Genomic DNA, 12,299 nt, shown 5'->3' on the forward strand with positions numbered 1-12,299 from the left:
AACTAAACATATAGGCATGCTCTGATGGCTTTGGGGCAAGTGAATGGTACACACCTCACTCATTTAAAAAATCCCAAGTAAAAAAAAAATAAAATAAAATAAAAAAATTAAAAAATCCCAAGTACACCTGAAAATCCATCCTTATATTTCTAGTGGATGCAAGGAAAAAAAAAATGAAAATTAGTAATAATCCTAATCTATGCCCTGCTTTAAAATAGATACAATTCTCCTATAAGAGAAACTTTTTTTTTTTTAATGCCTAGGACTATCTCCCAAGATGATAAATTTGGAACTGGACGTTTTTTCTCTTTCACTAAAAAAAAGATGAGTGAGCTCCTAGGTTATTTATATTTGTCAGCCCAAATGGAGCTGAAGAGAGCTAAACTTTCATATCTACATTGGAGGGGATAAAGGCATAAATAATAGATGATTTCTAATAAATCTATTATATTTTTGTCACTAGATTTGGTAATTTCCCCCTCTTCTGTTTTGAGTAAAGTTTGAAACAAAATTTTCTATTTGAAAAGCAATATTTAAAACTAAAACTGTACATTCTTACTTAACTGAGTGTCTGCTATTCATAATCTATGTCACAATTCATGCCTTCAGAGAAGTTCAAAAGGCTAACTAAGGAAAAGCTGTCAGTGGGCTCGATTTCATTCTAGGTCTTTGGAGACAAGGTTGTCAATCATTTTATTTTCCGAGGGACACTAACTGAACTGGTGGACACAGGCTACTCATCAGAGCACCTGTTAGCATTTCCCCCGTTCATCTTTATCAAAGCATTGTACCCATTACAATTGGTATTTACATCACTAATCTCCCCTAGGGGTGACTTTTAAGTAACTCCTTATCTTATCATTTCTTTATCACCTGATTTTTTAAAGTTTTATTTATTTAAATAATCTCTACATCCCATGTAGGGCTTGAACTCATGACCCTGAGCTCAAGAGTCACAGGCTCTACCAGCTGACACCCCTATCTAGGCACCCCTATCTCCTGGTATTTCATACAGTATCTATCTTTTGCTAGGCACTCACGTTGGCTTTTGAATGGAATTAAATTTTCTGAATTACTAAGAGTTAATTCCATTCAAGTTTAGAACTCCTGATGAGACCAAATAAAATAACTTACCAGGGCCTTCAAATGTCATGTTCTTCAAGTCAATTCTTTTAATAAGCACAAAGTACTTCCTACCTTCTCACTGTCTGAGTTCTAGATACAGGAAACTAGTCTATCTAGAGAAGGAGCTGCTAATGTAGCACACTGTGGAAAAGTCTGGTGTTCTGCAGATGAGTTTGTCCAGCCCAAGTCATATTCACTCCTGACTGTCTGACAGCTGGGGGCACAAAGATGGAAGAAACAGAATTCCTGCTCATGAACCTCACATAGCTCTCCTACTTTGACATTAGCTGTAAAAATCAATCAATCAATCAATCAATCAATCACAGAACGGCACCCATAAAGAACCTCAAACCTCTAACCTATGTGTAAAAAAAAAAAAAAAATGCACTGTGTCTAATAGGCCAAGCCATTCTTCCAATATCTCTTCCAATATATAAGACCAAGTTCATCTTCATTCAGCACTATTTCAGACACTACCTTAGGACCCTTACTTAGCCTTCATCTTTCCAGTACTAGAGCCAAAAAGATTTGATGCCCAAAAACCATTTAAAATCATCTGTCTCCTCCAGGCATTATAAAGATCCCAATGTAGAAACAGGAACTTTTACAGTGAATGAGAGGGAGACAGAAACAAAGGGGAACTAAGGATCTGAACATCAGTTTGATAGTCCAAACACCAATAAAAAAGGAGAATAGAAAAATAAGGAAAGAGGCTATGATAGTCCCACTATGTGATGGTATTTAAAGAAACATCTTAAATAAAGTAAAAGAATTGTTCAGGTGAAACTAAGTTATAGGACCAAAAGATAAGTGTTACAAATGAAATTTAAACTAAATGCCTGAAGTTGGCCCCTGGTAACAATTCTTTTAAACTAACTAAAATGCAAAGTATGCAAAATATGGAATAAACAACAATATGTATTAACAACTTTTAGCAAGGAAGAAATTATGGAAATCATTAAATATAAAACAGTGTAAACTACACAAGAAGACATTTACATCTTCTAAAACCACCTAGCAGAACTGATTAAGGCATTCCAATGGCAATATAACTCCTTTGGGGAAAAAAAAAAAAAAAAAGGAAATTTCATTGCAGGGTGTAGAACAGGGGGCTCCTGGGAAATTGGTGAAAACCAGGACACTGGAAGAAAGGCTCTAGGAGGGACCCGTGGGTATGGTCCCCCTGAGATTTGGCAAACACCAAATATAGGCAAGGATCTAGGGTGAGAAGAGAGGAGAAAATGTATTATCTGAACAGCCTGGGTGTCAAGGGACTGGGATTTAGCCACTGTACCTTGTGCTCCTGATCTCTCATGGGGGAAAGACATACTTTTGCCTCTCGGATCATTTCTCCACTCATCACCTGCTTCTGCACACATTCGCACCCTTCTCAGCACATCATTCAGTGAGACTCCTAAAGGTACAACTTCTGAGATACAAGACTGCGATCCAGGGCATCGACACGACATTGCAAAGACACCTGAGCCTTGAATTCACACGGGCTTCCGGGGCTCGAGGGCCAGCCCAGCCAGCCCTGCGGAAGACACCCCCAGCGGCCTCAAAGCAAATGCCTTGAAGGGGCGGGGACAGGCGGGAGAAGAGGTCGGGAAGGTCTCCGATCTGGGGACTAGGGTTATGACAGGGACTACCAGCTTGCCTGAAACCCTTCCAGATGTGGGGAGGCCGGGAGGGCGCAATGGGGCGATTCTTACCCTGGAGCTTCAGGATGTGTACGGCAGAAGCCGCGGCCGAGGTGGTCGGACGAAGGTTAGGAGCCCAAGCGCCCGAGGCTCCAGCGAGGCCTGCGGCGTCTCTATCGTGCCCCGCGCACCCACCCGGCAGCGCCGGCAGCCCGAGCGCGCGCACCCCCACCCTCGGGGGAGCTCTCCCCACCGGCTCCCGATCGCCCCGGGCCTCCGGCCCCCTCCCCCCCCGCCCTGCCCTCCCCGCCCTCCCCGCCCCGCGGCCGCGCCTTCGCTCACACTGAATGGGCGGGTAGCAACTGGGGTCCTCGCCGCCGTGCTGGCAGCGGCCGGAGAAGGCGCTGCGCGGGGTCACGTAGTTGCTGGGGAAGATGCCCACCCGCTGGTTCAGCTGCCCGGTCCACCAGCCCTCGTCGCCGGACACCTGCGAGTCCTTGGACAGCACCTCCACCACGTCGCCCAGCCGCAGGGTCAGCTCGTCCTCGCCCGCCGCCTCGTACTCGAACACGGCCGTCCAGTAGGGCAGCGGGGCCTCGGAACCCAGCTCCCCCGGGGCCGCCGCCGCCGCCGCCGCCTCCTCCTCCTCCTCCTCCTCCTCCTCGGCCGCGGCCCCCGCTCCGTCCTCCCCCGGCGGGGCGGCAGCGGCGGCGCTCGCCAGGCAGCCGAGAAGCGCGCTGGAGGGCTCCATGGAGCGGCCGATCCATAGGGTGCGGGGCTGCCGCCGCCCGCAGGAGCCGCCGCTGCCTATTGTTCATGCGGCTCCGCAGAGCTGGGGGGACCCCCCTCCCCCGACGGCGGCCGCAGGTAGGGCCCGGGCTGGCGGGGCGGGCAGAGCCGGCTCGCGGGGGCTGGGACTGGCGCTGGCGCTGGCGCTGGGGCCGGGGCCGGGGCCGGGGCTGGCGCTGGGGCTGGCGCTGGGGCTGGCGCGGCGGCGAGCGCACCGGGCGGGAGAGCTCACCGCGGCATGGGGGCGCGGCGGCCCGGAGCCCCCGCCCTCGCGCTCGCCCCCTGGGGGCGGCCCGGCCACCTCCGCCCGGGCACCTGCTCGCGCAGCCAGCGCCCGCCGCCCGCAGCCCGCCGCGCCCCGCGCCCCGCGCCCCGCGCCCCGCGCCCGCCGCGCCCCGCCCCCAGCGCCGCCCGCACGCCCGGGACCACCTGACGCGGGCCTGGCTCCGCCCCAGCCCTGCGGACCCGAGGGGCGGGGCCGCCCGCCCTGCCGCCCGCCCATTGGCCGCCGCCGCCGTCCGCAGGTTCCTCGCGCCGCGGCGGGGGCTGCCCCGCCCCCTCCGCCCCGCGCGCCTACGTGTCTGGGTCCCCCCCCCCGGGCCCGCCCCTTTTGCGGGCTCCCATTCTCGCCCCCAGGTCGACCCATTTCTCTCTCCCATTGGCTCCTGGCAGCTCCGACCATTGGTCCGTGGTACCTGTCCGTTTCCTGCGAGAGTTCAACACCTCCTGGCAGGGGGAGGCTGCGGCCTCATTGGGTGCCGGGGAAGGGATGGGTGGATCCTAAAAGGTAAGGCCGAGCCTCCGTTCACACCGAAAAGGCTGGAGGAGGCCGCGCCCTTTGTTTGCCGCGGTAGGGCCGGGCCCGCTTGGACAGCACCTGTGCTCCGGACCCTGAAGTGAGCTTTTGATAGGGAGCAGAGGAAAAGCGAGCTGGCTTGTACCGCCCCGCCCAGAGCCCTTTCTTCTCCAGCTCCCTCTTACAGTTGGATTCTCCGCGCTCTTGGACGTGCCTCTGCTCCAGTCCACGCAGGTGGATCGGCTCCTGCTCCCAGCCCCACTCCCACCCAGGAAGTCCTTCATCTCCATAAGACCTTTAGGCCCATTGGAATGTTCTTTAGAAGCACTCTTAAAACTACAGTTGTCGCCTTTCCAGATAGTTCGCCCGTTGCTGGGCTCCTATAAATCTCTTTTTATAGGAGATTCCCATACTGTCACTTTTCAGAACTCGGAGGAAAGGAGAGACCACTTGACTGAGGCTTCAAATTGAGTCTGGAAAGCTCAGTTTGAAAGCTGTCGTTGAAGGGGCCTTGGTCCCTCTGAACAGACTCCGTTTTCTACAGTTTGAGTTTCTTTTGCTTGAATGAATTGCACCTCAGATCATGGTGACCTCTAGAAATCAGACTAAGAACCGAAGTAGAGGGATGCCTGGATGGCTCGGTGGTTAAGTGTCTGCCTTTGGCTCAGGTCATGATCCTGAGATGGAGTCCCGCATCAGGGAGCCTGCTTCTTCCTCTGCCTCTCTCCCTATGTGTCTCATGAATAAATAAATAAAATCTTTAAAAAATAAAATAAGGTTAAAAATAAAACCTATTTCCTTAAAGAAGAAAAAAAAGAACCAAAGTAGAATATACATATGAGCCAATGCCACGGTTCACGGTTCGTGATCAAGGGCCAATCTTTTCCTACATCCTTTTGTTATCCTCATTTCCCAAACATTTAAGAATGAGTAGGTGGCCTCTAATATTTCTTCTTTGCCTTAATCCTGTCATAGTAATGTAGATTTCCAAAGAGGAAGTTTTCTGACATTTCAAAACAAGTCAATGCTGAAAGATCTAGCCTAATCTCTACCAAACTGTGTGACCTTTTCCCCTTTAGTGGTAGGAATACATATGATTTGGTTAGCAAGAGTTAGTGCTTTCCTGAGTATTTTCTGTTTAATTTTAGTTTGAGGTTGATCATTAGACAAACTGGGGACAGGCAATTTGTAAAGATAATAGGGGCTGGCATCTTCAATCCTGCCCCCACCAGCTGCTTGATCTTGGGCAAGTGCTTACACTGTAGTTCAATCTGCTTCTCCTCTCAGAGAGTGGACTGAAGATCTGTGTTCTTAAAGGCCCCATATTGTGTGATTTGCATAAAAGTATGGCTACAATGTATACCTAGGCATCCCACACATTTGGAGTCTTGGGGAGGTAAGAGTACTATTCTGAAGAGCATCCTGTGTAGGTCTTGAGAAAAGACTTCTGAGTAAATGCCCTAAAACTAAATTCAGATTCTTACCGTACATATGATCAGTGAACTAGAAAATATATGGATGAGTCTTTGAGTGATTCTCTAGGTTTTTTGTTCAATCTAGAACTATTCCACCCCCAAGCAGAAGAGCAGGGAGGTGGGGTAAAGGTACTCCGGTTTTTTGTTTTGTTTTGTTTTGTTTTTTAAATTTTTATTTATTTATGATAGTCACAGAGAGAGAGAGAGGCAGAGACACAGGCAGAGGGAGAAGCAGGCTCCATGCACCGGGAGCCCGATGTGGGGTTCGATCCCGGGTCTCCAGGATCGCGCCCTGGGCCAAAGGCAGGCGCCAAACCGCTGTGCCACCCAGGGATCCCAAGGTACTCCGTTTTAAAAAAGATCATTAAAAAAGGATTTTCTTTAAAGATTTTATTTATTGGGCAGCCTGGGTGGCTCAGCGGTTTAGCACCACCTTCAGCCCAGGGCATGTTCCTGGAGACCCGGAATCTAGTCCCACGTTAGGCTCCCTGCATGGAGCCTGCTTCTCCCTCTGCCTGTGTCTCTGCCTCTGTGTGTGTGTGTGTGTGTGTGTGTGTGTGTGTCATGAATAAATAAATAAAAAAAATTTTTTTTAAAAAGATTGTATTTATTTATTTATTTGAGAGGGAGAGCATTAGCAGTAGGGGGCGCTGAGGGAGAGGAGAGGGACAAATAGACCCCCTCCTGGGCAGGAAGCCAACTGAGCTGGAACCCAGGACCCTGGGATCATGACCTGAGCCAAATGCTGATGCTTAACTGACTAAGCCACCCAGGTGCCCTGTGGGGGAAAAAAAGATATTCTTCATAAAATTTTAATTTGGAGGAAAAAGAAATTTTTCCTAGATACACACACAGAAGAAATAGAAACAGAAACAAAGGGACGCCTGAGTGCCTCAGCGGGTGAGTGTCTCCCTTTGGCTCAGGGAATGATCCCTGTCCCAGGATCGAGTCCCACATCGGGCTCCCTGAGAGGAGCCTGCCTCTCCCTCTGCCTGTATCTCTGCCTCTCTCTCTGTGTCTCTCATGAATAAATAAATAAAATCTTAAAAAAAAAAAAAAGAAGCAAACAGAAACAAAAAACTAGGAAGGTAGAGAGTTGTCAATGGTAGCTCTCTTTCAAGTGGTAGGATCATTCATTTGGGGAATATAAAAATTAGTGAAAGGGAATAACGGGAAAGGAGAGAAAATGAGTGAAAATATCAGTGAGGGTGACAAAACATGAGAGACCCCTATCTCTGGGAAATGAACAAGGGGTAGTGGAAAGGGAGGTGGGTGGGGGTTTGGGGTGACTGGGTGATGGGCACTGGCGGGGGGCATTTGGCGGGATGAGCACTGGGTGTTATGCTAAATTTGGGCAAACTGAACTCCAATAAAAAAATTTTTTTTAATAAAAACAAAACAAAAAGTAGTAGGATTATGAGTATGCAATTTTTATTGTCACTTTGCTTCTTGGTAATTCTGTGTGTTTCTCTGTAGCTTTTTTGATCTTCACTCCTCTCCCACCCAGAGAAGAAGAGGAAAAATAAATATCCTTGATCCCTTTGTAGGAAAAGTCTAACTCCTCATATAATGTAAATCTTTAATAACCATAGCATGTGTTTAGGACTTATGAAGAGCCAATTCATCAAACATTTCAAGAAGTCATTCAGTAAATATTTGTCCCATGGATAAGTACTAGGAATTCAAATGAGGGAAAATCCTTTGGGCTAAAGTTGTCTAGCAGGGTTTCATGGAGACAGAACCAAAGCCTGCCCTGAGGGGTTCCAGGTAGAGAAGGGAAGAATCTGCACCAAGGGAAAAAGGGAGAGTATGGGCACAGCCACCAAGCTGGGATGGAATGAGTAGGCTCATCTGAATGGAATGAAGCAAGAGGTGGAATTGAAAATAGGTTGAGACCAGATGCTAAAGGGCCTTGTAACGGCTTGAATCATATCATACTAATAGTTATTTAGTTGATTATTTGTAATTATTTAATGCTGAGTTTGTTCACTATAAGGGTAGAAACCTGTCTGGTTCTCTACAATTCTCCCAGCACCTAGAGAGTGCCTAGCACATAACTGGCTCTCAGTACACATTTGTGACTGAATGGCTAACTTGAATACCAAGCTAAGAATCCTGGCTTTTGTTTAGCAGATAAAAGGTTATCATGGAAAGGTTTTGCACAGGGCTGTGAGGGGATGAGATGTCTCTGTAATCTAGGACTAGAAGAGATGAGGAATGTAGAAGGTGCTTACTTACATTGGTCATTAAAGGATGTAGGTCCCTTGCTGAGTGGAGACTAGAAAATGTGTATGTGGAAACTGACATGATAGACAGCAGTGACAGAAATACCAGCCTGCAAAGAGGAGAGTACAGAAAGGGGGTCGTGGAAAATGAAATTGACTAAATAAAAGAAGGCCAGATTGCAAAAAGACTTTGAAAGGCTGATGGAATTACCAAGATTTTACTGCTATTAAATTTTCCAGCAGAGGTTGACAAATATCACCCTAAAAATGACCATGTTCTCCACACTGAAGAGTATAGCATCAGTGGTGCACTTGGCAGTAGACTTGTGCCAGATCATGATTTATCCTGGCTCATTCATTCAAAACTCTGCAGGGCACCTGGGTAGCTCAGTGGTTGAGCATCTTCCTTTGGCTCAGGTCATGATCCTGGGGTCCTGGGATTGCGTCCCACATGGTGCTCCCCACAGGGAGCCTGCTTCCCCCTCTGCCTGTGTCTCTGCCTTTCTGTGTCTCTCATGAATAAATAAAATCTTTAAAAAATAAAATAAAATAAAATCTCTGCAACTTTGGGGGCGCCTGGGTGATGTAGCCGTTTGAGTGTCTGACTCCTGGTTTCAGCTCAGGTCAGGATCTCTGGGTCGTGAGTTGAGCTCCATATTGGGCTCCTCACTCAGCACAGAGTCTGCTTAAGACTCTCTCCTTGGGACACCTGGGTGGCTCAGCGATTGAGCATCTGCCTTCGGCCCAGGGCATGATCCTGGAGTCCTGGGATCAAGTCCTGCGGCAGGCTCCCAGCAAGAAGCCTGCCTCTCCCTCTGCCTGTCTCTGCCTCTCTCTGTGTGTCTCATGAATAAATAGATAAAAATCTTAAAAAAAAAAAAAAGACTCTCTCTCTTTCTCCCTCTGCCTCTCCCGTTTGTGTTCTTTCTCTAAAATTAATAAATCTAGGGCAGCCCGGGTAGCTCAGCGGTTTAGCGCCTGCCTTTGGCCCGGGGCGTGATCCTGGACACCCGGAATCGAGTCCCGCGTCGGGCTCTCTCCATGGAGCCTGCTTCACCCTCTGCCTGTGTCTCTGCCTCTCTCTCTGTGTCTCTGATAAGTAAATAAATAAATAAATAAATAAATAAATAAATAAATAAATATTAAAAATTTTAATAAATCTAAAAAAAAAAAACCAAACCAACTCAACTGTGCAACTCTGGGCAAAGTGCCTGTCTGAACCTCAGTTTCCTCACTGTTGAATAGGTATAGCAATAGAAACTCCTTTTTCCAGAGTTTTATAGGTTCAATGAGATAAGTCATCCAGAAGCTCTTAGCATGATGCATAGCACCCACTAAATAGTCAACATATTGCCTCTCTCCACTGCTCCTCACTGTCAGAAACACCCTTCATCAAGCCCTAGAAAGCTGCAGAGGCTTCCTCACCAGGGGGTTAACTATGGTTTTCCCTCTAGAAAAGAGAAAGGAGGGAAAGGAAAGAAGCAAGGGAGAAAAGAAGGGAGTTAGCATGGAGGCAAGGAGGAAGCAAAGAGAAGGACAAAGAAAAAGAATGATGGTCGAATCTGGGACCTTGGAATCTCAGACGTGGAATCCATTCTTGCTGTTTGCAGTTAGGCAAGGCAACCTCCCCTCCCCCAGTGTTCCAGATCCCTCCTTAGGAAACTGAGGATAATAGTACTTATCTTACTGGGCTCCTGGAATGATTACATGACACAATGTCTATTACGGGCTCAGCACAGAGTCTACTGAAGAGTAGTTATCATTATTATTACTTGAGCCTAAAATGTGATTTGGTAAATGAATGTCCTGCTTTCACCAGTTCTGGAAAATACAGTAGTCCCATCCCCCCCTTATCCTGCATTTCACCTTCTGCAGTTTTAGCCACCCATAGCCAACAGGAGCAGGTGATCCTCCTCCTGGTGTATCATTAGGAGGTCAATAGTAGCGAAATTCTCCATCACAACGCTGACATCCGTCACCTCACTTCGTCTCACCAAGGAGGCTGTTTCATCACCTCATGTCATTGCAAGAAGCAGAAGGGTGAGTGCAGTAAAATGAGATGTTTTGAAAAAGTGAGAGAGCGTATTCATGTAACTTCTATTACAGTATCTTGTTATAATGGTTCTATTTTATTATTACTTATTGTACATCTTACTGTGCCTAATTTATACATTGAACTTTATCACAGGTATGTACATATAGAAAAAAAATAGTATATACAGGCATCCATGGCATCCTGTAGCATATCCCAGCAGACAAAGGGAGGGACTCTTGTTTTGTTTTTAATTTATTTTAATTTATTTTTTATTTTTTAATTTTTTTTTAAGATTTTAAAATTTTATTTATTCATGAGAGACACACACACACAGAGAGAGGCAGAGACACAGGCAGAGGGAGAAGCAGGCTCCATGCAGGGAGCCCAACACAGGACTCGATCCCAGGTCTCCAGGATCACACCCAAGGCCAAAGGCGATGCTAAACCACTGAGCCACCCAGGCTGCCCAGGGAGGGACTCTTATATTAATATCAGTACTTCAGTGCTAAAATCCGTCAGGTAGACATGGAGCTTTTCTGAGTCAGCCTACCCCCCTCACTTCTTGCCATTCAAGGAGAGGAACCCTAGTTCCTGCCTCCTAAACTCCATTTGCATTAGATATGATTTTCAGTGTTTTGGGAAAGGTGTGTGCTGGGGCTGCTGGGACAAACATTTCAAAGCAACACTCAGGTTCCTATCCGGGATCAACCAGTGACTTCAGACAAGGCGTTTTATTTCTCAGTCTCTGTTTCATTCCTTGTTATATAAAATGAGTAGGAAGTGAGGATCCAATGAAGGAAGAACAACTCCTAGCAGGACCTAATGCACACTCAGTAAATTGTGAATGTTTTTATCTCAGTCAATAGTATTATAATTCTTGTCTTGTGATGAGAGTTAATGGGGCTTGAAACTTGAAAATGGTAAGAAATTATCCTCCTTTCTCCTATGAAATCTTGATTCAGAAGACAACTCTATTAAATAAGGCAGCTGTTTAAAACATCACGCCTCTGGAGAGCGAGTTGTAGTGTAACAATGATCAGAGCCTTGACTCAACGAATGAAGGTCAAACAGAATTCTGCTTCATTCAGCCTAGTGGGACAGCCCTCTGTGAAATCACACCTCTCACGACTATGCTGTGGCTCTGCAAGAATTCCACTCAAGTATTCTTTATTTTATTTTATTTTATTTTATTTTATTTTATTTTATTTTAGAGAGAGAGAGAGAGCAAGCATGGGGAGAGGGGTGTGCAGAGGGAGAAGCAGATTCCTCACTGAGCAGGGAGCCTATGTGGGCTCCATCCCAGGAACCTGAGATCATGACCTGAGCCAAAGGCAGATGCTTAACTGACTGAGCCACTCAGGTGCCCTCCACTTAAGCATTTCAGTCAAGTGCCCCAAGTAATCAAAACAAGAGAAAAATTAAAGAGAAAAATCATCCCTATGACTGGGGTTTTTGAAGAACATGTGATGACAGGGAAAATGATCACATAAAGTTAAAAAAAAAAGAAAGAAAACTGTTGTAATCTTGAAGTAATTTTAAAATTAATTCATCAAGAGGAAGAATCATATACATAATATATTCCCGATTTTATGGAAAATATATTTGCATAATTATTGAAAGAAATACATCAAAATGTGAACAATTATCTCTAGTCTGGATGATGTGATTAGGAATGATTTTTTTAATCTTTGTCCTGTATTCGGTATTTTCTACCATTAAAATGTACTCATTTGCTAATCAAAGAAGTGTGTTATTATTGATGATGATGATGAAAAATCTTAATGATGTGGAAATGTGCTTAGTATAATGATAAATGAAAATTAGTGGGAAAAAAAACCCTTTATACTGTTAAAAACAAGATAACAGGGACACCTGGGTGGCTCAGCAGTTGAGCATCTGCCTTTGGCTCAGGGAGTGATCCTAGAGTCCTGGGATGGAGTCCCGCATTGGGCTCCCTGCATGGAGCCTGCTTCTCCCTCTGCCTGTGTCTCTGCTTCTCTCTCTCTCTCTCTCTGTGTCTCTCATGAATAAATAAATAAAATATTGAAAAAAACAAGATAACAAACCCCAAATGGTGTCACTTATGCTAAGCCCCATGTCACCAAATTGAGATTTATTTACAGTTTTGGCCTCTCCCAGAAATGGAGTCTCAATATGGTCAATCAGGAATCACCTAGTCAGTGCTAGTGAGGTTCATCTGCCCGTTAGACCCCT

The 12,299-nt window shown here is 46.4% G+C and overlaps 1 protein-coding gene across 1 annotated transcript in view; it reads right to left on the reverse strand.

Annotated features, from left to right (window-relative positions):
- MAP3K9 (mitogen-activated protein kinase kinase kinase 9) overlaps positions 1 to 3,655 on the reverse strand; it is a 74,766-nt gene extending 71,111 nt beyond the window's left edge. Inside the window, exon 1 of the mRNA XM_038545107.1 lies at positions 3,108 to 3,655. Within this exon, the coding sequence (XP_038401035.1) occupies positions 3,108 to 3,516 (409 nt within the window). The 5' untranslated portion in view covers positions 3,517 to 3,655. The remainder of the gene's footprint in view (positions 1 to 3,107) is intronic.
- Between the last annotated feature and the right edge of the window lie 8,644 nt (positions 3,656 to 12,299).

Source organism: Canis lupus, chromosome 8 (assembly GCF_011100685.1).
Source record: "Canis lupus familiaris isolate Mischka breed German Shepherd chromosome 8, alternate assembly UU_Cfam_GSD_1.0, whole genome shotgun sequence".
Lineage (NCBI taxonomy): Eukaryota > Metazoa > Chordata > Mammalia > Carnivora > Canidae > Canis > Canis lupus.